Below are 26063 nucleotides of genomic sequence, written 5' to 3' on the forward strand. Positions count from 1 at the left end.
TGCATATATATGAAGAGCTTCGGGGAAGAACCGGCTAAGTGACATTTTTAAAAGAATTGAGATTTCTAGGCAAAATTTTTTATTTCAGTCTTTTTTAACTATATAACATTAATTTATGTTGCGAAATTTATTCATTCTGAAGATATCAGTGGAAGAACCAGGTGAGTGACATTATTTGAGTATTCCTTGGATGGAAGAGCCGACTAAGTTACTTGGTGACAAATAGTCAATAAACAACCCTAAAAAATCACTTGCTTGACTTCGAACTCTAAGGCGTGGGCAGAAAAAAAATTAGTGAAAATGAAAAAATGGAAATAGTAGATTCCATACATTAAAGAGGAATACATATTTTGTACGAATCAATAGTTAAGGAAGACAGCGAAAAAAAATAATAACTCTTCAAAATAAAAAAAAGTTTGTCCCTGGTTCGTATTAGTTTGAGTGCCAGACACATTGCCCCAGTAATGAACTAAATTTTTTTTCTGAGCGAAGTCGTGCTAAAAACAATTATTATTTTGTGCTTATGCAACTTTCTTAGATTATTTGTTACTAGGGGAATATTTTTATTTTGCGGATTGCAAAACTATCTATAAAGCTAAACTATCTATAAAGCTAAATAATCAATAAATCGGTAATAATCATCATTACCAAACCATGCACAAAATTAAAAAAGATATGCGCACACAACCAAAAAATGTGTTATTTTTGCATGAAACTGCAAATTTTTAATGAAAAACTGAAAATAATTTATGTTTTTCAACAACCCTACCTAATCATTTTTTGTATTAACACTAATAAAAATAATTTTATTTTATTTCAGAAATACCTTCAGAAATAACGAAATGACATAACATTTTGACCACAATCAGCGCTATTTAAAATAATGTTTTTTTGAAATCAAAAATTGCCGAATTCTTGCTGATTGAAGCAATACATACCGGTAAAACATTACTCTTGCGAAAGTTTCCTCTGAATCGTTTTTTATTGGCTATCAGACCAACAGGGCAAAATAGAATTTGATGACAGTTTGTTCCAAATTAAAGTTAGACAAAATAATATTTATTTAAAATAATATTTTTTTTTACGTAAAAAAAATATTTTATCTTTTCAAACAAAATTATATTCAATGAAAAACATTAAAAATCCTCCGTAAAAACGAGAAAATGCTACTTACAAAAATCATTAAAATCTTCCTTTATGAAAGAGTTAGAATCAAGTAAATATATCCCTAAAAATTTTGTGAACTATACTTCAAAAACTTACTAAAAACAAATATTGAGCTAAGAAACAAAAAGGAGGAAAGCATAAACTTTAAAGTTCATTTACTCAAATTCACTAAAATGTCACTTAGCCTGTTCTTCCACTAAGCTTTTCATATATAAATATGTAAAGAATATAGTTTGATAAGTATAAATATTAAGTTATAACTATTTTGCCTCAGAAAGTCAAATAGCAAGCTTGCATTAAATTTACATGTCTAATGATTAACAGAATTATAAAATTCATACAAATATAGGTATAATAAACGTAGATATTCTAAATATATATATCTAGAACAATGAGCTCGAAATAGTAATCCCTTTTCTGCGAAGCTTTCGTGATATTTGTTAGAATACAATGTTAACAATACTAGAAAATGATACAAAGAAAGGATTCGTTAGAATACAATGAGTTATAAGAGATGGCATAGGATTCTACATTAAGGATTGAATTCTTTTATCCAATTCTACCGAAGTCAAGATGAATTGGCTGTATTGATAGTTTTTCTTTAAATACAAAGCAGAATAGAACGATTCTTCCGAATAGATAAAAATGGAACTAAATCATTAAGAAAGCAGAAACCTTCTTTCAACTCTGGAGGTTATTAAAAAAAGCGAATTTATAGTGTTTCTTCATTTTCTTTTCGAATTTCTTTTATTGGAAAGTAAATCGTATTTAAATTTTTGCAGACAGATTGTGTTTAAAGATTGGATACTTTCGGAATTTGTTCAAAAAGGATTACTCATTAATAAAGAGCAAATTTAGTTTAAGAAAAATCTATCTACGATTAGTTTTCAATTATTTTAATGAGATTTTAGTAGACTTTAGTAGATTTTAGTAGACTTAGGGGGAAGATTACTTTATCTTGAAAGACATTAAGCATACCTCGAAGGTCTTTTTTTTTAAAAAAATGGCTTAAAATCTGCATCGGTTATAATAAGTTGGTAATAATTTGTATGACTTTGTTGCTTCGGGTTCAGTGTTTAATATTTAGTTTAGTTTGCGAATAAGAAAATTTATACAGATGTATTTAGACTATTAAGCATCATCTTTTTCTTCTTATTAAGCATCACCTTGTTAAACATCAGCCAGTTGTTACTCAACGGAGCAGTCTCTCCAAGCCTTCTTTACTTGACGAAATGCTTCTCCATTGATTTATTTCCATAACTTTTAAGTCTTTTCAACAATATCCTGCCTTCCCAGTCAATGTGGTGGGTCAATTCCCATCTAAAACGTCTTGGACAAGGGTTCGATTCCCGATACTTACAAGGCAGGAAAAATATTCATAGAGGAAGAAAGCTAGCTTCGATAGACCTAATATAAACTTGTTTACCAATGATTGGTGCTTTTCCTGCGTATGAAAGAAAAAGGAACGTTTAAGAGAACAGCAGCAGAGATTTTTGAAACCGATTTTTACCCTCCGCTCCTCCCAACCACTACTGGGATTAGGGAGGAGATGAAAAGTTCTAATTGTTAGTTTGTTCTGCGTTTTGGCACTTTTTATAAACAGTACTGTTCTATTAAAATATTTTTTTGATAACACATTTATATCATCCATGTTGACTAAACTTACTGACATATTTTAACATAGAAAGAAGGAATAAAATGGCAGATAGCGGGAGACAGCGTATTCAACCATACATGTCCAACAACTGGTTCACAGGTAACGGGCCGTCACTTTGCTTCCACTGCGGATGTGCTGGATCTTAGCACATTTGATGCTCTGCATTATCTGAGTATGTTGCTAACCCTATGCGTTGTTTTTCTGGTATAGCACACCACCCCTACCAGTTTCCCGCTGCAGTTTCGCATTCGAAGAGCTGGACTACTTCTCCGTTCCATAATCCTTGCTAAGGGTTGGATGCTTTATCTGACTCTGTTTTCTCCAGAAGCGTTTTAGTGATTCAGAATCCTCTCTAATACAATGTTCTAGATGACTATAGAGCCGAACGGGAATGTTAACATAAGGTTGGGTGGTTCGGGAACATGGCATGAAGACCATGTGATTGCTAAATCACCGTCCAACTTCTGATCTAACCTGTAGTAATGTTGCGTGCGTATACGCTAGTATTGTCTAAGCATCATCATTAATTAAGAACCTCAGACCGCACCAATTGCTTATTAGGGTAGCTTTAGTGTGACATTAACAATCAGACCAAGTGGTCTGGTCTACCTCTTTTACGCATCCCTTCAATTTTAGAGAAATTTTATTCAGGAGGGTCATTTACAATAAATGTTCCATCTGATGCGACATGCTTTAACTACAATATTTTAATGATGTTAGGTGTTAATTTTCGCATATTCTATGATTGTGCAGGATTCTCCGTATGCTGTTTTGTTATGCTGTGCCATATATGTTTGATATTTTTCTTCCAATCATTAAATAAATCATAAAAAGATAGATAATTAAAGTGAATGATTTTTGTGTGGATTTAATTTGATTACAGTTCTCCGATGTTTCATTTTTTCGTTAATTAATGGATAAAACTAAGCTCATTTTTAATTTAAAAAATTTAGATGGTTTTCATAAATATAAACATGGAGTGTAACTGTCGACACAAGTTTTAAACCAATTAATTTTTATCCAATAAGAATTACCAATATAAAGCCAATATTTATCCAATATAAATTACCCGATTTATTTATTCCATTCAAACAGACTAAGAATGACAAATGCAGCAAATAAACAAAATCAGACAAACACTTTTTTGCTGCCTAATATTGTTTGGAATGATTTTCCATAAAACCCCAACGCAAAATGAAATAAAAGTTATTGCATTATAGTCATATCTTTTGCTTTCACTGTTTCTACTTTCACCATTAACGTTTTTATCCATCTAGATATTCCCATTAAGATAAAATGTGTTTGCCCTCGATATAAACTATCATTAGCAATATTAGGAAGGAATTGAGATTTAATATCATTTTGTTGTTATTGAAAGCACCTCACTTTGATAGATTTGTACACTTTCTATATGAGCATGTCGGAAAAATGTACCCCGTCGAAATTTGAGGCAACATTTTTATTAGATTTTCAGGAGTAAAAAAAAGTATAGAACGTGTTTCTTATAATGTTTTTCTTCACATTATATAATTTTGATAACTGCTGTTAAATTTAATAAAATATCGAACTTAAAATATTTTACTTATTTTACTTTGATAAAAAAATAAAAACTAATTTCTAATTTTTCGTTAACTCCAGTTAACTTTAAATACTTTATTATCTTATGAAAAATATGCATATTTTCGACTTACTTTTAAAAACTTCTTCTAACATAACTTTTGTACATTTAAAACGTTTTTTTATGACCGTCGTTGAACAGCAGACCCATTTTTTTGGGTTTACGACTGCTAATAACTGTTAACCTCAATCCACCCCCACAAGGGTTGAATCCGGGAACATACCGATAACTCGAAGTGTACCCAAAAGTTCAATCACAAAATCAAACATATTCAGAAAGTTTCGAATTAGAGTTTTAATTAATAGGGGGAACATTAAATATGAAATCTAGAAAAGTGTTACTTACAAATGAACAAAATACAAACAATTTTACGTCTGGTGCGGTGGTCCGGTGTTTCATTTTAAGTAAAAACAGCATAATCACAAATAATAAATTTCATAATAGTAAAAATAGATTAAAAATAGGTTAATCAGCAATAGAATAAGTAAAATTAGTCATAATTATAAAAATAATTTTAATGCTAGCATTTCAAATTATTTTCGTCAGTCTTCTCCAAAAACATTAGTAAAAAATTATGCATTGAAAATTTTTAGTCATATTTTAAAAATTTTGTGTCAATATTCAATGACAAGAAGATATTTTATGTGCTACAATAACATTTAGTCAATTTCATTGCAAGAAAGCAGATGGCACAAAGTAATCTCTTCCAAGGTGATAACTGTGTGCTAAAGAAAGCTTTTTTTAATTCCTATGCCATTTAGAATAGTTTAACCAGCCACCTAAAATAACTGCGCAGACATACTTTGTAAAATATTCATAACTCTGCCACAGTTTAATAGAGATAACAAACAAAAGTCTCAAAATGTGTAACAAAGTTACGCCACTTTACAGTTATGTGAACGAAATATTTTTTAAAAGAGTAAATTTCATCAGTTGTAAGTAAATTATGCATAATCTCGACTTTTTGCCTTCAAATGGTTTTATTTAAACAGGAATGTTTTTAGGTTGTGCATTTTCCTTACGCTTTATAAATAAAAAATATAAGGAATATTTCTCGTAAATTCTCGTGAATATTCTAGTAAATATATTTAATATATATTTTAAATGCAAACATAATTTTTAGTACAGATTTTAAATAGTAATATAACTTTTAGTGTATAACTAGGGTATTATATAATTAGTGTCATATTATATAATATTTCAGTGGGAAAAACATATTTAAGTGCTTAAATTCATAATTGATGATACAAAATAGTCTGCTGTTAAAATCAATTAAACGTCTTATAATGTAATAAAATCAAGCTACTAGTACATTCTGCAAAAAAATTTATGAAACCAGAGTAAAGTTTTGTTAAAGTGTTATTAGAAATTAAAAAAATAATAAAAGGCTATAGAATAAATAATGTTCAATCCTTTATTATTACAAGTAATAAATAAATGCAACCTACAATTAAAATATACACAGATATCCTCATTTAATAATGTATAATAAGAGATGAGGAATGGTATATGTTAGCTATAATTAAAAAACGTTAGTTTACTTAATATATTGATACATATACTTGAAGTAACAATTTAAGTGAAGTAACAAAGTAATATAATTTTTATCCTTCATTATCAAGTAATGAATGAATGTAGCCTACAATTAAAATATACACAGATATCCACATTTAATAATGTATAATAAAAGATGAGGAATGCTATATGTTAGCCATAATTAAAATACGTTAGTTTACTTAATATATTGATACATATACTTAAAGTAACATTTTAAAATAAATTTATATATCTAAAGCGGTGGCAAATATGAAATTTATCCAATTCAAATCGATTACTTGACATAAATCCGTTATGCTTGATATGTTCAAGAAAACTGTTTCCTTAAAAAAGATCAATGTTTTTTTCTTATAAAAAAGCCATCAAGTATTTTACTATAAAAAATATCTCATTTTTTTATTAATAATGCAATGACTGTTTTTAAGATACTCGTTGATCTTTTCTTTTATTCTGTAAAAAATTTAGACCATTAAACCATATTATCTCTTAAATTTGCAACAAACTCAGAAAGGTGTTAAGTTGATCTATTATTATTCTGCAAACATGGCATTTATTTTCTGACGTGGAAGGGTAGCTCAACTTGGAAGGCTAATGATTACAAATACTTTAATTAAGAAAATTTCCTGTTTTGCAATCGAAAATAGTTTATTTTCTGATGCCAACTGGTAGAACAAAAAAGCCGTGGATAAGTTTATCATCTGTTATATAATACTTTCATCATTTGCAATAATTTTAGAAGACATTTAAATATGTTAAAACTTAACAAATTTAAACCGAGTTGAACCATGTCATTCAAATTTACTAGACTCAATATGGTGTCCAGTATAGCCATATTACTGAGCATATTACTGCTTTTTGCACTTTATTCTTCCATACTATGGTTCAACTGGAATGAAAGCATGGTTTAATTTAACTAAATTGAGGTTGTAACGAATTTGCACCAAAGCATAATTTAAGGTATAAATATTATGGTTCAACTTTAAATCAATTTTGCGGGAAATTATGTTCCTCTTTCTCACGATTTTCACTCCGAAAAATTTCCATATTGAGAGAGTCAATATGGAAATTGGATGATACATGTGGATGATCCATATTGGATGATACATGAAATCCCCTTAGAGACGAAACAAAATAACGGGGAACTCAAAAAACAAATGACATCAGTGAAAAAAAATTATTTAATGAGGTTAGAACTTCAAAATGAGGAAAAATTCATCATTGAATTTTTATCTGTAAATACAAAATGTTCGATTTTAAATGTTATGATCACACATAAAAAATACGACAAAATGAAACATATGAATATCTTGGCATGTTATTTGGGATGTCCTCATGTAATGCGTCCAGAATTTTCAAAAACTCTCCTCTTGCTGGTGTTCTCCAGAATTTTATTGCTTGGCATACAGATTCTAATAGAATCAAACAGCGCTTCCCAGTAGCATTTCGACGGAATTATTATAATGCTCAGATCGTAATGGATTGCTTAGAAATTCCAATTGAAAAACCTTCAAATGCATTTCAACAATGTATGACCTGGTCCGACTTCTACAAAACTAATACCATACAATCCATGATATCTTATACTCCTAATGATACAATAAGCTTCATCTCGAAGGGTTATGGGAGACGTGCCCAGAGCGGAAAAAAACGGACCACCCTGAATAGCGTTTGATGTAATTATTGGATCTTCACACTCTAGTACTCAATCTTAATAGCTTGAGAGGGTGACTTCAAATATGCTAATTAATTGCTGCAGGCGATATTTTAATTACGAAATTGGGTACAAAAACGTACTTTCTCTGAATAAACATATCTTTCTTTCAACGGATTCGGATTTCTAATCCCAAAAGTATAGGAGGTAGCCGCAATCTGGGAAATATGGTCCCAATAGTTTGGTCAAGAAAGCGTTCTGAAGTTTGGACCCTCTAATGTCAATTTTACTTTTTGCGTATTTTGTCATATCTCAAGAACTTTTAAAGTGAAATGAAAAATCTTTGCACACAATTATAAAATTAGAGTATTCAAAGATAATTCGGTGCAAAAAATAAAAATTACTAAATACTTAAAATTTTTTATTATTTTATTCAATAGCAGTCATAAAACTTTTGAACTGTTTAGTGTATGAATGTTTATATAATTTTAAATTATCTAATTTCACATGGCAAAATACAAAATACAAAATTTAGTTCCGGAGAAATCAAATTTTATATATACGATGCTTTTAAAATTTGATTTCTCAGAAACTATTCAATAGATTTATATCAAATTTCGTATTTTGCCGTAATCCATTAGATATTTTAAAATTATGTAAAAAATTTATACCTTGCAACTCAAAATTTTTCCGACTGGTGTGAAATAAAATAATAAAAACTAGTTAATATTTACAAAAATTTATTTTTTGCATGGATTTATCTTTGAATAAATGAATTTTATAATTGTGTGCAAAGATTTTTCAATTCGTTTGAAACGTTCTCCAGATATGGCGAAATACGCAAAAAATAAAATTAACCTTAGGGGATTCAAACTTTGGATCGCTCTCCTGACCAAACTAAGGGGATCATATTTCCCAGATTGCGACTACCATCAATATTTTCGTGGTCGAAAATTTGAATCCGCCGAAAAAACGGTATGTTTATTGAGAGAAAGTAAGTTTTTGTGTATGATTTCGTAACTTAAAATTTCGTGTGCACCAATTAGTTAGCATATTTTGATTTTATAATCGTCGTTGAACAGCCAACCCAATTTTGGGTTTACGACTCCTAATGTTCAACTCCGTAACCTTGTAATTTTGAACCCATCTAGAAGACAAGAAAACTCTTGGATCAATACCCCCAGAGGTATGATTCGTTATGGGAACATGGAGGACTTTGTGAATCCAGAGATTTTACGTGCATCAGTCACCATTCACTTCGACAGTCGGGGCCCAATGCCTTACCAACCTGACTATCCCGGCCTTAGATAGCATATTTTATTTTATTTTATAACCGTCGTTGAACAGCCGACCCAAATTCATGGGTTTACGACTACTTACGTTCAACTCCGTAGCCTTGTAATTTTGAACCAATCCAGAAGACAAGGAAACTCCTGGATCAGTACCCCCAGAGGTATTGATTTGTTGTGGGCACATGGAGGACTTTGAGACTCGACAGATTTAACGTGCATCAGTCACCATTTTACTACACGGGGAGTCTTCGGCCAGCGAGGATCGAACCCACGACCTCTTGGATATGGGCCCAGTGCCCTACCGACCAGTAGATAGCATATTTGAGGTCATCTCCTCAAATCATTAAGATGGAGTCCTAGAACGTAAAGATCCTATCGTTATTCACGGTTGTCCGTTTTTTATTTTGCGCACTGTACAACAGATCCGCCATCGTGAAAGATTCGGGATATTTAACGCTATTGTTTCCTCACATGGATATTATGGCAGATCGAAGATTTAAAAATATAGCGTGTCAATTATTAATTTAACATGTAACGAGCTGTCAACTTATTCGTCCTCTTTCTGTATCAAAAAATCAATTAATGTCTGCAGAGGAAGTTAAACCCTTAAAGAGCTGCCTATTGATATTGTATCCAAATATACATGCATTGGTCATTTTTTTTTAAATGACTGGTCTATTTCCCATTGGCATAAGAAATACCAGAATTACTACTCTCTTATTGTTACTCAGTGGGCATCTGTGTCTAAATCACGGTGATGGACTAGCGTCGTCACCCCCCCCCCGTCATACAACCACAAACCCGTTTATAGGACGGGTTACATTCACACTGAAGAGAGAGTTACATCCATGTTGGGATTCGAGCCCACAACCACTGACCACATAGTCCAGTACAGTAACTACTAGACCAGTGATCAGTGCATTGCTCATACCTTCGTACAGTTATTTGATCTCATTTTCATTGTAGTTTGTGGCATTATTAATTGACAAAATGAAATTATTAAGGTATGAAAATATACTTTTTATTCATTGTCTAAAGAATAATTATGGGGAAAATATAACATCAACTATTTACTACTTTACATAATGTTTAGATATTTCGTGCTTTATTTAATCAACTTTAAGGAAATTTTTCTAATGTTTTGACATATATTGCTTCGAATATATTGGGGGCGGGGTTTTAATTCATTTAAAAGTTGAAAATTTTAATTAAAAAAACATTTTTTTCCTCTAAAATATGTTCTAAATAAAGTAAGCAGAGCAAATAAGAAATAGAGTCATTGACAAGCTCTTTTATTGACCTGTCTAGAATATTCACCGTATTTATTTCTGAGGACTTTTTCTGTACTTTCAACTTGAATTGATAATCTTACGTTAGTATTGTGCAGTAATGTATATTTTAGTATAAGTTGTTAATATTTTATAACTTTTGTTCTAAACATTTTTTTTAAATTTACATCCCTTTTTTCAATAAAACTGCTGTTCATAGTCGGCAACATTTATTAAATGGATTGCCAAGAACAGTTTCCGAATAGTTGATAAAATTTTTGAAATTCCTTGTTTTACATTCATAATTCTAGCACATTAATGTAAATGAGTGTCTTGTTTTTTATCTTTCTATTTTTAAAGTTAAAAAATATATGTTTTTATAAAATTTAATGATAGATGTTTTTAAATCTTACATTAACAATACATTTCAATAGCAAATTTTTACTAAAATAGTTCGTTATATTTTTGTGTTTTCATTGTTCATTGTAAGCCATGCCCAATATCCAAATATCCAATTGACCTAAACAGCAGCATATTAAAGATTTTCAGAACTTGCACCGGATTGTCAGCATTTTATTTATCTCATTATAACAAGAAAAAATCATTATTTTACAGAACTAAGAATTTAATATTTTCATCGATAGATTAAACCACAGATTTAACTTTAAATTGTTTTAGTTTCTAATTTACATGAGTTTTATGAGTTTATTTGAGAAATAAAATTGATAAAATATTTAAGAAATAAATAGAAGAAAGAAGAATAAGAAATTTTAAGAAATAAATAAATTTTATATAATCTAATGAGAAAACTTTAAATTCGAAACTCCTGATAGAACATTAGATTTTTTACTACTTTTTATTTTTATATTTAAATATTATAAAAGCATTACTTCTAATTTTTCTATAAAAATCACTTCTTCTGTCTGTCTTTTATGCAATAATTCTCAAAACCAATTAATTTTCCATTTTCAATAGAATTATTGTCTTGCATATTCTTTTGAGATTTAAAGTTATTAAAAGGCAAACGTACCTACGTAAACGTATGGTACGCTTTATTCTTCAAACAAAAGAAAATTACATTACATTCGTGTAAGATTATTAAGAAACTTTTCTTAGCTATTTAATGTTCCGTAAACTCCTGTTCTATAATAGTATCAAACTTAAGCTTTATGTCATAAAAATTACAATTCAAACAAAGTAGGGGTCAAAATTATAAGTATACAAGAGTTATAAAAGTTTCAGTGAGACATTTGTTTGGTGCGGTCATTAATCATAACATTGTTTTAGTTGATGTAAAGTAATTATAAAGTACTGTCAAATGTGCTTAGTTAAGGAACAATTTTTAAATCCCATTGTTTTCTGGACATAATGATTTTCTTGTTCTAAATTAATTTTAACTAAAGAGCTAAAAATTTAGCTTTCTGAGACAAAAATTATGATTGTTCCTCGAAAATAAATTATTTAACTTTCTTATCGAATTTTGTAAATATTTTGAATACATCATTAGGAAAATAATTTTACAATTAGATTTGTTTTACTATTTACCATCGATACAATTTATATTTCACGTAAGATATAAAATAAAAGATGGCAATCGTGTGAGTGAAGCTAGTTATCAAACAAATTTAAACACAATTATTCTTTATATAGGTTTCATTTTTTACTTTTTTTGTAGTGATTCGTAATTATTTATACCATGTCTCTGCAATTTGATATAAATAACACGAATTGTTTCAAAACTTGGGGCATACGTGCAGTGGATACTTTTGTTTTGTTTGCTTTGAGGAATTAAGAATTCATTTTTTTTAAATTAACTATCCATTTAGCAAATATTATAAATAATCATCATTATTCATTTTATATAAATTTTTAGGAAAAAGTATATAAAGTTTGGTTTTATATAAAATTAGTTTTCATATAACATCAATTTTTGTTTCAAAATTAAAACGAAACTAGTTTCCAGAATGTCTCACTGAATAACTTTTATGCCTGAAAATAGCGATGCAAGCATCAGAACTAAAAAAAATATATGTTGAATTCATATAATTATACCTACCAAATATTTTCAAATGTACTATATATAATGGAAAAAATCAGTTAGTCAGCACTTAGTTGATATGATTGTGGACAATAGCAAAAACCTATCGACATTTCATAATCCTGAACTAAAATCAATAGTTAGAGGGGATATTGCTAGCTCACCTTGGAATCGAGAAACCAGTGTTTAAGAAAGCCCTTGAAGGGATAAGATATTTAGAAAGGTAGAAGATATCTATCACATATAAGTATGATGAAAACTTGCAATTTGAATTCCTGCGTTGAACATTTAACGGGAAAAACAAATACTGAATTACACTTCAGTTCATTATCTTTTTTTTTGTGAGTCACGCATAACATTATCAAGTGTTTTAATCACTTTAAAATTAACAGTATTTAATCTTATTTCGAATTTAATATTTTTCAAAATTTTTAAGTAAAAAATAGTTAAAATATTTTTCAGACAGGTGAAAGGAAGTTTCAGTATGTCCATTAAAAGACTTAATACAGAGTGTTTATAAAGTACCGGACCAATTTTGATGTTTAATAACTCATAAAATAATAAAGATAAATTAAAATTAATAACATAAATGGTTAGATAGACTCAAAAAGTTTCATGACCCTTGTCAATGAGCTTCCACGTGTGCCCCTTTCTTCGCAAGGAGAATATCAAGTCGATAGTCAATTTCACGCCAGGTAGCGGCAAGCATGTCAGCATCCACAGAGGCTATTGTGGTTGTAATTCTGGCTTTTAGGTCATCAATGTTCGACACGATCCTCCACTAAACATTGTCCTTTATGAATCCCCAAAGAAAAAAGTCCAGCGGCTTTATATCAGGTGATCTGGGTGGCCAGGGAATTGGACCTCCTCGCCCAATCCATCTTCCCGGAAAATGGTCATTCAAAGAACTACGAACGATGATACCCCAATGAGGTTTTGCACCATCTTGTTGCAAAAAGACATGTGGCTGAAGCTCTTCTAGTTGTGGAAATACGAAGTTTTCCAACATGTCTAAGTATACGACTGATGAAACCGTCTTTTCTGTAAAAAAGAAAGGCCCAATGACACGGTCGTGCATTAGTCCACACCACACATTAACCTTTGGGGAATCCCTTTGTGTCTCACGGTATTCATGGGGGTTTTCAGATCCCCATATGCGCACGTTATGGCGATTAACAATGCCAGAAACACCCATTTTGGACCCATTTTGATGTTTAACTGATAACGCTTGCCGCAACCCGGCGTGAAATTGACTATCGACTTGATATTCTCCGTGCGACGAAGTGGACACACGTGGAAGTTCATTGACAAGGGTCATGAAACTTTTTGAGTCTATCTAACCATTTATGTTATTAATTTTAATCTATCTTTATTATTTTATGAGTTATTAAGCATCATAATGGGTCCGGGACCTTATAAACACCCTGTACTTTAGTTATTTTCGTTTTAATTTACAAAATTAATGTTTATAATGATAAAAAAATAGTCTAAAACCATTTTCCCGGAATCGGATTACTAGGCTGCATGAGATTTTATTCTTTCACTTAAGATTCCTAAAAACGCAATGAACTAACTTTAAAACCAAGCATGTCAAATATGTTATATAATAATCATGTTATGATACACATGCATATTATTAATCGACACATATTATTGTCAGTATGTATTGCTGTATAGTTTGAGTTAGATATGCATACGTAGCTATAGAAATGTCATAAATTAAAGGAGTGACATAAAACTGGGAATGTATTCTATGGAAGAAATAAATCAAAGATACTGAGATTTTACGAATATAGTCGTTTTCCATTTATTTTTTGAAATGTTTAGCTGAATCCTCTATTTTAATTCATTCTCGTAGAATTAAAAAGTTTCTTATTCTTTGACTGCCAAACATCCCAAGCAATATTATTCCAGGAAAAAAATTCAACAGTGTTACATAGTGTGATCTGAATGGCCAGCCCTAACATAACATTTAAAAAGAAATGTTATAGGACAAGGAAATGACATAATAATGCTGAAAAAGGAAAATATTAATTCGAGTAACGCTTCATTTTACAGGAATTTGGACCATCAGCTGTCTTTATTTCTTCATCGGCAACATTTCATACCAAATGGTGTCAAATGGTGTTCAATTCAAACCTTTCGTTAGTTTTGATACATTCTTTAACTTTCGCAGTCATAGAAATATCAGGAAAAAAACCAAATGACATTAATGTTAGAAAATGTATTGTATGGGAGGAATAAAAGATGCTGAGATTTAGAGGTAATGGATTTCTTTGAATATCTAGCTCGATCCTTTATTTCGATAAATTTCATTGGAATGGGTAGTTTCCTATTCTTCTACTGCCAAACATCTCAGGTTATCCATAGCCTGTTTTAATACCCCAATGCGAATATAGTTATAAAAGAAATCCGGAAAAAAAAGATCATTTTCAAAATGAACAGAAGTTAGGCATGTTTTAGGAAAGGAATTAGCTGAAATGGTAAAAGAGAATCACTCTAAAAAAGAAAGAAGGGATAATGATGTTTCCTTTTGAAAGTTAAAACAAAGAGTTCTTCAAATCTGAGACATCTAAAGGAGATTTTCTCTCCGATCTCAGTCCATTTAATGACTTGAGGGTGGAATTCTGTTTCCCTTTGTCTTTGGTTGTAATCCTACAACCAAGTAAGAAGGCCAAGAAAGAATGTGACATGTGACCACTAATGAGGACTGACTGGTCGTTTTCCGAATAGCTTAGAAACGAATTCTGTGACAGTGTAACATGAATCCTGTTGCAAAAGTTTTCAAAGAAGAAGTTAAAAGAACTTGTGAGAAGAATTATTGAGGAAACTCTCAGTAGAGAATGGTAATGTGGTTTTGGGTTGGAAAAGATTATTAATTATCCTGGGAGTAAAATTTATTTTCCAGCACTAGAAATTTTATGAAAGCTTTCATCAGCTATTGTAATTAATTTTTGTGAGAATGGAAGATAGCTTATAATAAATTTAATAGTGTTACTCAAAGTAGTTTATTTTCAGTTGAAATGTATATCAAACTAATTCTAAATATTTCTAAAAGTAAACTACCGAATCTTTAAAATTAGAGTTGTTTTCCTTTTAACTTTGAATGTAAACTTGATGAACGTGTCTCAAAAATACTATAAAAATTTCAAGTGCGGTATTAATTACTTTGATGCTAGTTATTTTTTGAATTAATTCGGCAAGCAAATTTCGAAATTGCAATTAGTATTACAAAAAAAGCTTTTTAAATCAAAAATGAATTACTAAAACTGAATTGTTTCAAAATATTAAGTCGTGATAATTTCAAATCTATTTGCTACATTGTTTTATTTAATTTTATTAAAATATTTAAGTTGAAATATGCAAATTTTGTTATTGCAATTTGGCTCATAACAAAAAAATCTGCTTTAACTTGGCAAATATACGCTTATTAACATTAGTAGTAGTTGCAACAAAATTAATTTTTATATTCTTCGATAACTGAATACAGGATTAAATATTTGCAATTATAAGTATTTTACTGAAGCATTGCTTTAAACTGTTTATTAAATATATTTCTTATTCTTTTTCTATTCAATATTAGTAAAAGTGCCTGAAATAGATATGTAATGCTCAAAATACATTGCACTTTAAAGAGACATTTTGTGTAAAATCATAAATTTATGAAATTAAATACTTCTTGTAATATTTTACTTACAATCTATTATCACATATACCTAAAAGATATAAATAGAATTATACAATGTCAATTTTATTATCGTTCGGGCTACTTCTTTGCATATTACATTTTACTTCGCTTTTAATTGAGTTACTTTGACTTAATAATTAATGAAAATAAGACAACTAACATTTATATTAATGACTAAATATCAACAAAATGTTCATAAATATTCTTTGCATTTGAATATAGATAGGAAATTTTCAATACAAAAAAGCTTTTGTTGAAACAAATTACTAAATATCTAACTTTTTTATTTTTGTACTAATTATTAAGATGGAAATCTTATAATTTCATGTTAAAATCATGTAACACTATTATATGTTATACTATTATAATATTGCTTTAATATATGAAAGCTTCAGTATCATCAACTTAAAAAGTTCCAATTTTTATCTCATATAAAATTTCATTATTATTCCTCCATAAAGTTTTAATATTATTCACTTGGATTTCTTTTGTAATAATTCTTGGACTAATTGCAAATCACAAGTATTTATTTTCACTCTTAAATATTACATTTTTCGGATTTATTTAATGAATGAATATTGAAAATACTAACTTCCTTCTTTAGTCAAATTAAATCGAAAATATTCACTAAACAGTAAACAAAATACGCTTGATCTTTACTTAAAACAAATTTGAATGTTTATGACTTTGTCTAAAAACAAATATAGGTATTTGTCACTCAATAAACAAAATACACTAGATCTAAAAAACTGGTTATTTTTAAAGCAAACTTAAGAGAAATCATTTGCTTCCTATAAATATTTATAATTTTGTTTTGAGACAAATATACTGGAAAACATTATTTATAACTCAAAAAAAATACACTGGATCTGAAAAACTGGTTATTTTTAAAACAAGATTAAGAGAAATCATTTGCTTCCTATAAATATTTATAATTTTTTTAGAGAAAAATATACCAGAAAACATTATTTGTAACTCAAATAAAATACAATGGATCTTACAAATTATTGTGCTTAAAATAAATAAACTGCACAACTACTTAGAACAAAATTATTAGCCCCCTATTAATGTTTATAACACTACTCAGAGATAAATGTATGAAAAAATAAGAAAAGGAGTATATTCTAAATGATATAAATTGAACAACCTCAAGGCATTATCATTATAAATCTCGGGGTACTCTTATAAATTATTGTAATAGTTGTAACATAAACCTTAAAGGTTATTCAACCCCCAAGCGCACCATCAAACCTCACTTTTCGGCAGGAGAATTTATTTTTGTGGATAGTAAAGCCAAGGTTTTAATGAAATAATAGATTACCTGGAACTGGTTGTAAATTCTCTTCTTTTTCATACACTTCAAGAGTTTAACGTTAGCCATAAGAAACTTGTGAGAAATATTCATTCTTCATCAATTCATAAACTTACAGTTTTCCTTTCTTAAAATGTTTATAAAAAGTACGCGCAAATTATATAATTACACATATAAAACCATAAACTAATAAAAACATTTTTGGAACTTTGAGGTAACAGCTTGTTTGCTGGAACGTGTATAGTTAAATAGGCATATGTTACATAAAGCATCTGTATGTATGCGAGTTTTTTTCAACCCTAAAGACGAGTATCTCAGAAGAGCACATTTAAATAACTTCTTTCAGAATTTTCAGTTAATAGAAATTACTTTAAAATGATACATAAATACTTAAAAAGATGCAGTGTAATGAAAAGATAAGACTGTTTTAAAAGCAGTTTTCATTTTTTGTGGTGATAAAATTAAAATAATAAGGCTGGAGACTTTTACACGCCAATGTATGTATCATGCTATAACTATAAATGGTTAAATGGTTAATGATTTTATGTACTGTGATAAACGTTATGGAAACCACGAGTAAAAAAACTATCTTTATAATGAAGAATTCTTATTTCAGGGTGCTCCATAATCACTCCCCTTAATATGTATTATAGGATTCTTGTCAAAAAATAAAATCAAACAGTAAAATCAAAGACATTCACAATTAAATCAAATGGACATAAATACGAGACGGATATAATCTAACAAATCATATTTAAGAAAGTTTAGATTAAAAACTCAAAAACGTGTTTGATTGTCACCGAAATTAAAGAACTAAACAATATAAACATTAATTATGCTTTTAAAAAATATCGTGAAATACTCATTTTTCAATGATTAACAATGTATAAAATTATTATTATTATTATTATTATTGAACCCGCATAAATATAATTAAAACATTATAGAACACTCTGTTAATTTGAACTACTCACTTTTAAAATTCCCAACTTATAATTCAGTTTGTTTCAGCTTTTTGTTTCCCACGTGAGAAAAGAATTCAGAAATTTCTAAACAAGTACGTTTACGCTTTAATGCTTATGACATCGCATGCGCTTAATATTTTAATTCTTTGCTGCAATCGCGAAAAAGAAATAAGGACTTTTTTGCCGCCGTGTAAGAGAAATACATATAGATATATTAAAGTCTGAGATTGCTGAAAACCCTGCATCTCAAAACTATTTTGATACCTAAGAATCATAAAGAGGGATGTTACGCCTACTGACCTGTATTTTTGTAGAATAAAACTTATCTTAAATTTCCGATATTTTTAATTTACTATATCATTATACTTATTGATGCGAATTAATTTAAATGCAGGCTGTTATTAGTTTGGGTTCATTTGCGTTAAAAATAAATACAGAAAAATGGTTAAAGTTTAAATTCAAAAAATTCTTGCAACAAATTCATTTGACGGCATAATCTTTTTTCTATAATTTCTTACTTTCAGTAAATGCAAATGTAGCTGGAAATCAATAGAAAACTATTGATAATCACAGCAGTTTTAAATTTTTTCAATTATAGAAAAATATTTATCAATATTTTCGAAATTTCCGCTATCAGCCACAATAATGGAGAGCAAAACTGTTATACATCAAAACAAGATGGAAGAAATGGACCATACTTACAGCGCCATCTATCGGAAATACACTACCCTAGACTGAGTTAATAAATAGGGATAAAGTCTTCGAGACCTAAGTTGTCTTCTCATGGGTGTAGTTTGCTATGATTTTATTTTAGTAGGCGGCGATGACATGTTGCCTCATAACATTCATCTGATAGAAGATTTTATGGAAAATGAGAAGTTTTCACCGAATTGTTAACCCACTAGATCTCCAGACATCAAGATCTCTAGGGAGAATAACTGAAATCCACAAGCCAACAACAAAAATGATTGAAGGCTAGAAAATAGCGCTGTTGAACAAGTATTTTCATTTTGCACAGGAACTTAATAGCTGCTTGATTTCTAATATAGTTCAAGTAGTAAGACTGTATGTCAGAGAAACTTACAGAATTGTACAGAATTGCTACAGAATTGCACCAATAGAATAAGTTGTAAGAAATATTAAAATTTCGTTAGAAATATCCTATCCATTTCGACACAAAGAAAAAGAAATCTGGTAAAATTACAGTAATTGTATGAAAAAAGATATTTCTGGTAAGAAAGAAGCCATAATTCCGGTAATAAAACCAAAATAAACGGTACTCAAACCATTCATTTGGTACTTATTCCGATCGTATGGTAACGGTTAACAGGAAATTCTGATTTTCAAAATTATAGTTCTTATTACCACACATTTTGTGAAAATACAAAACTGAAAAGTCAATGTAACTAAATAAATGGTTTTATGCCATTCCTGATAAAATTACCAATATTCAACCCATATATTACCAAACAGCATGTTAATAAAACCATATTTTATTGTAATTTTACCAAAGTCATTTCCAAAGCACTTCCGTAAAAATTACTGTGTTTTTTGGTGTTTCAATGGGACCAGAAATACTATGTATTTTACCATATTTTGGTAGTTTTGACCATACTTTTTCTTCAGTGTATTTATCCCTTAAAAATAAAAAACTACTGCAAACTTTTATTAAGGACAGCGTGTGCTCAGGAAGTTTTGTAATCACTGTCATAAAAAAGGGGTTGCCAAAATGCTCGATATTGACCACCGTGGGTTGATTTAATATAACTAGGGATCGATCAGAACTAGGGGATCCATTTAGAGTCGATAAAAGAATACCAATGATATTCAATCGTAAGCAAAGTTTTTATGATAGATTATACCTTATTTAATTTCTCATCCCAGCATATATTATATTTGAAAATTATGCTATTCATATAGTCATTCTTATTAGTTGACCTTAAAGATTTTTCTGGGTAAATTGTGGACAAATATAAATGTTGCGCAAATATGTTCAAAACTTTGTAATAAAGCAATTTTTAATTTTAAAACCAAGCTAATATGGTTGGCTTCAGTCCAATAAATTCTATTCTAACAACTCCGAGAACTAAATTGAGCTATTTAAGACAAATTAACAAACTAACTAAAGCTTTCTTAAATATATATTTCTCATTCATTTATTTCAATTATTCATTTATTATTTATATGAATAGCATTACGCTGTCCTTAATAAATGTCATTAATAATGATAAATGGCCTTAATAATGAAAATTAAATAATTGTCAAAAAAAACAAATGATTTTAGTTTTTCTCTCTTTTTAATATTTTTTTTAAAAAATTTTCGGGGCCTTATTAGAAGCCGTTTCACAAATTTAAAAAATAGAGAAAATATGGAAAATAATAAAAATTAAGGTAAAAAGAAGAAAATTATTGAAAAAATTTAATTATTAAAAAGTCGAAAAACAATTTAATGAAAAGATAATCTTATCAGCTCACATAATTATATCGCAAAAAGGAGTGCTTTCTAATAATGTATTAATAGTTCCAACGTGAAATATATCAATACAATAGTGTAAACATTATAAATATATATAAAGTAAATATATATAAAGTTTAAAATATAAATTTAGTTAACAAGGAATTTTTTAGTAAATTTATAAATAATAATAACCTACAATTAACTCAATGATTTAATATAGAACGTAATTTCATTAGTTAGGTATCCATTGTTTTTTATCAAATTTTGAAAGAGCTTGTTTATTTGATTTTTGGATAAATAAACATTACAACATATTCTTTTAATTCTATTCATTTGATTAAAAATGGTATTAAATAAAAGATTTTAGAAACATTAGAATTCCAAGAATTAGTTTGTTTATATTAAGATTAAAATCACTTCTTTTATCGTATAAACCAACAAAGTAGATATTTTTTTCTTTTTTAATGCCTAAAGTCAACAAATTAAAATTTGTCATGATTACGAAGCAATATTAATTCCTCGGGGTAAATATTACTTAAAAAAATTGTATAATCTTGAAAATTAGAGATAATTAAGTCAGCAACAAATCTAAAAACAAATATATTAAGAGTATAATTTTTTTCAAAATAGTGTAAAAATAAATTAACTAAGAGATGAAAAATTAGATCCTAGTAGTACTCTATCAATCTGAAAAAAAAATATGTTTTCCGGTATAAATATAATTATTAAACTGATTTTTAAAACTATAGTTCGTATTGCCGCAACTTTAGTTAAAAATAAAAAGCTGAAAAGAAATTTTAACCAAATAAATGGTTTTTATGCGATGCTATATATTATTTATACCATATTCTGTTAGTTTTTACCGTACTATCTTTTAAATAAAAAAAATTATTTCCTTTCCATTTTTTTGCTCTTTTCCGTCTTAATATCCATGCACTTTCAGACGCCCTGAACTCAACCAATAAGTCATTCCAATCAATGAACACTTTCACCAATAATTAAAAATCAAAGATTAACTAAGCAATCTAATTTAAAGCACTCTTCTACGCTATTTATCTTTACATTATGTATTCATTCAGAACTAAAAGCATGACAGAACACTTTATATATTGAAACTGAGAAGTAATCTTTCCGATAAATTTAGCTTCTGATAAAATTCCAATTGAGGAACCGAATTCCATCAGAAATCTGGTATCAGGAAAATATTACTTTCCTTTAAGTAGTTTCTTGAGCAATGTCCCTAAAGTAGCTTCAGTTAGCTCAGGCATTAACGAAACAAACTTTACTGTTAGTTTCCAAATCGGATGCGTCTAAGGCAGCGGAATTGAATGTCATTTCTTACAACATTCACGTTTTCTCCTGCCTTACAATTAATTTGAAAGTTTTCGATTTTTATCGCAGCATGTTTAGTTATTATTAGCGTGCTAAATTTTTCCCGTCCCTTTACTCGTAAGAAAACAGAATAAATTACGCAAACTAAGCATTTTGTTGAGGATATAGTTTCAATTTATTGACTTTAATTTTTAAGAGTAAATAAAAATTTTCAGTAAATTCTCCAATATCAATATTATCCAATATTTTTCTACGATTTTGTAATGATTTAGAGAAGATAATAAGTTTGCTTTCAGAAATAGGGAAAAATATGAAGACTTATAGTTAAAACAAAAATCACTAAAAAATGCTACAAAAATTCCCATATTTGCTTCGACAAAAACATAACTAATTAACAGTTCATATACAAGATATTCACATTTTATTTTAATGTTTCTTTTTAATTGATCAAACTAGTTTTGAGGATTTTTATCCCAGCTTTTTTCCCAGCTAAGTTCTTTGTCATGTTTTGATAGGATTTTTCATTTAAATTTTCATTTATAATCCTTCATGAAGATATTTATATATAGACAATTATATGAAATGAATAATCACAAGTGAAAATCACCGCGTTGAAGCGAAAAGCGCTCAGAACTAAGATTATTAAGATTAACAACCTTAAGATTAAGAACCTTATTAAGATTATACCAATTTACAACATGTTGTTCAAGGTACATACATTATGGTTTACAGTTGAACAAATTTTTCAGAAAAAGAACCAAACCATAAACAATACCTGTTTTACTCTTTTGAAAAGCCAGTATCAAACATTAAAAAAAATCCTTAAAAATGAAAGAAATTCAAAAATGAAATTTTCAATGATTTCGTACGAACTGTTTACAAAGTCCAGTAAAAAAGTTTAATAAATAAATAAATGAAAAGTAAAGCAAGCTCATACAGTAACAAATGTTTTGAAAATGTTGAGTAATAAATTTCTTTCATGCAAAAGAAAAACCTTTATGTGTTAAAGGTCAAAATCTCAATAACAAATAAGGAATTTCGTTTGAATACGATATTCTCCATCCACAGACAGATTGGTTTGTGAGTAGACAAAGAGAAAGAAAGGCTTTTGCAAAAACTGAACTTGAATGCAAAAGTTTCAACTGAATAAATAAAACCGAACCTTTTTATAATGTTAAATAAGTATCGAAAAATATACTATCAAGCTTTCACGTCACATTGAAGAAAAATAAAGCGCTTAAAATAAGCTTTCGCTCAAGTCAACTTTATTTGAATTTCTTTTCCAGTCTAGTTCAAAAACATTACATAAAATAAGCGAAAGGAAATTTAAAAAAAAATTCTGCAATACAGCTTACTAAACAATTCAACTTCAAAATTAATAATAAATTTAAGATGAGAAAAATACCAGTGACTGAAAATATAGTCCTGTAATATTCTTATTAAATTCTTCGCTTCATTACTTAGAAGATTGTTATAACTAAACTTGCATGACAGAAGGAAAGTGAAAGTTATCTAATATTCTTAATAAATGTAACGTTTAATGTTTAAAAAAACTTCTAAGTTTCACAGTATTTTAATTGTTAATTTAAAAATTTAGTTAAAATTAATGCTTATTTGCTTTAAAGAGATGATTTTAATTAAAATTGTTATTTTTATAAAATGTTCAATTATCCTTAAAATAATTAGTGATGTCTTAACGATATATTTTTTTTACATTTATTGACAATATTCAAACTTTCATGATTAATTTGAACACTATGAAATATGCTTTGAACTACAAGGAACAACTATTTATTTCCAAAACAGGTCTAATAATATGTGAATTACTTACCCATTTAATATATTCCGAAATAACTTCCCGCAGTCTACTTCTTATCAGCTGTTCTCTTTCTTGTAAATGTCGTCTTTCGGAATTCTCAATTGCCACATCATGGTTTTTACTGATTAAAGTCTTTAAAATCCTTAAACCTCGTTTTTTTCCCAATTCGATTAAAAATAACGTTTAAAACTCACTAATAACAAAGTTTTAGTAAGACCTTAACGCGTTTCCATATAATAAATAGTACACTTTCATCAATAGAACAAATAACTTAGATGAACAAAGCAAAGATAAGGTAATTTAACAGAGGATACGTCACACTAAAGCGATAAACTACATTTGGTTTGGTTATTGTAATTACATAAATTTTCAGGCATGTGTGCTCAAAATAGGCTTATAAACCTTCGTCAAGTAGAAGAGGACAGATAGCACAATAATAAGCTACATTTAAGAATTAATACAATTAAATAGGGGCCTCCCTGGCCGAGCGGTATCGCCGGTCCAAACGCTCTGTTAAGCGTGGAGGTAGCGGGTTCGAATCCCGCCGTAACCCTGGATGTATTCTTTGTGATGTCTTTCTCTGAATTGTTCTATCTGTATTTTCTACTTGACAATGACTTATAAGCTTATATTTTGAGCACACAAGTCAGCAAATGTATGTAATTTCAATAAAATAAATACAATTAAATAGACAGTATGACCAAAAATATTTAAACTATTACTACTAGTAGTAGTTGTCCCGCTGTGGACTGATCGCAAAGACACATTTCCCAGTAGAACACCGAAGTCAAGCATCACTGGCTGCAGTCAGTAAGCGGGTGGGTGACCACTTTGATCAGCCTGCGTAGAGACCGAGGGTGCGCGGTATCGGTCCTCGTTAAACTGTTCTACCTTAAAGTACGTAGACTTCTCGGGCAGGTCATCGGGCTACCAAAACAGGGGAGCCATCCTTTCTGCAGAGGATGAAAATTGCGATGGCATGTCTTCGGATCTTCCTCGGGGATGTTTCCCAGACCATCGCCAATAGCCTATTGTTCAGCTCTAGTGTGACGTAAATAAAGTACCTACCTAGGAGTAGTCATACTTTATTTACGTCTCACTAGAACTGCACAACGGGCGATAGTCTTGGATGCATCCCTGAGGATTCTCCGATGCCATTGCGATATTGATCCTCAGCAGAGGGGATGACTCCCTTTCTTTGGTAGCCCAACGAACTGCGCTTGAAGTCGAGCACTTTACGGTAGAACAGTTTAACAAGTACCGATACCCCGTACCACCAGTCCCTTCACAGGATGATCAAAGTGGTAACTCACCGACCACAGTTAGTGATGCTTCAATGATCTACTGAAGGCCATGTCTTACGATATGTGAGGATAAGACAAATTAAAACTTCCATTTTCCAAATATTTGAAAATTATCCTATTGCAGTGAGATCAATCATAACTACAGATGTGCTGCCCCAGAAATTCAGCTCAACTTCGCTATGAATGATATCATATGAGAAAAAATCGAACTAAAGACCTTCTATCTAACAGCAATAGCAGAATACTTGATTCTTGAACAGCAGAATAATTGATTGTAACAATAAAAAAATAAATTAATACTTAAAATGTTGGAATTGTTTTTGTTTTAATTATTACTTATTCGTTTTGAAAGGGGCCTCCTTAGTTTCACCAAATGCTATGTAGATTGGCGGTAGCGGGTTCGAATTCCACCTTATCTAAGGATGTGTAACAATAAACAAATTTGTTTTATGTAGTACAGTGCACAAAATCAAAATAACGGACCACAATGAATATTTTTTTTTCTTTTTGCAATGATTGGATCTTCACTTTTTATGACTCAATCTTAAAGGTTCATGGGGGTGACCGCAAATACGCTAATTAGTTACTGCAAACAATATTTAAAAATATCGTCCGCGATATTAAAAATATCGTCTGCATTATTTCGCAACTTAAAAATTGCGAAATTAGACACGAGAACGTACTTTCTTTGAATAAACATACCTTTTTTTCGGAAGGTTCGGATTTCCGACCCCTAAGATATAGCCTCAATCCGGGAAATCCGGGTCCCAATAATTTGGTTCAGAGAGCTGTCCAAATTTGTTAATTTTACTTTTTGCGTATTTCGCGATTTCTCGAGAGCTTTTCAAGTGAGTTGGAAAAAATTTTGCACACAATTATAAAACTTGTTTGTCGAAAGATAATTCCACGCAACAATCGAAAAAATTTTGAATAGCAG

The 26063-nt window shown here is 29.4% G+C and overlaps 2 protein-coding genes across 2 annotated transcripts in view; one reads left to right on the plus strand and one right to left on the minus strand.

Moving 5' to 3' along the window:
• LOC107437533 (voltage-dependent calcium channel subunit straightjacket) overlaps positions 1-24119 on the minus strand; it is a 350222-nt gene extending 326103 nt beyond the window's left edge. Inside the window, exon 1 of the mRNA XM_071187231.1 lies at positions 23835-24119. Coding sequence (XP_071043332.1) covers positions 23835-23838 — 4 coding nt within the window. The 5' untranslated portion in view covers positions 23839-24119. The remainder of the gene's footprint in view (positions 1-23834) is intronic.
• Positions 24120-25955: 1836 nt separating this feature from the next.
• LOC107437531 (DBH-like monooxygenase protein 1) overlaps positions 25956-26063 on the plus strand; it is a 92955-nt gene continuing 92847 nt past the window's right edge. The window contains exon 1 of the mRNA XM_043040087.2: positions 25956-25974. The gene's annotated coding sequence lies outside the window, so the exon portion shown is untranslated. The remainder of the gene's footprint in view (positions 25975-26063) is intronic.

This window comes from Parasteatoda tepidariorum, chromosome X1, assembly GCF_043381705.1.
Source record: "Parasteatoda tepidariorum isolate YZ-2023 chromosome X1, CAS_Ptep_4.0, whole genome shotgun sequence".
Taxonomy (NCBI): Eukaryota; Metazoa; Arthropoda; class Arachnida; order Araneae; family Theridiidae; genus Parasteatoda; species Parasteatoda tepidariorum.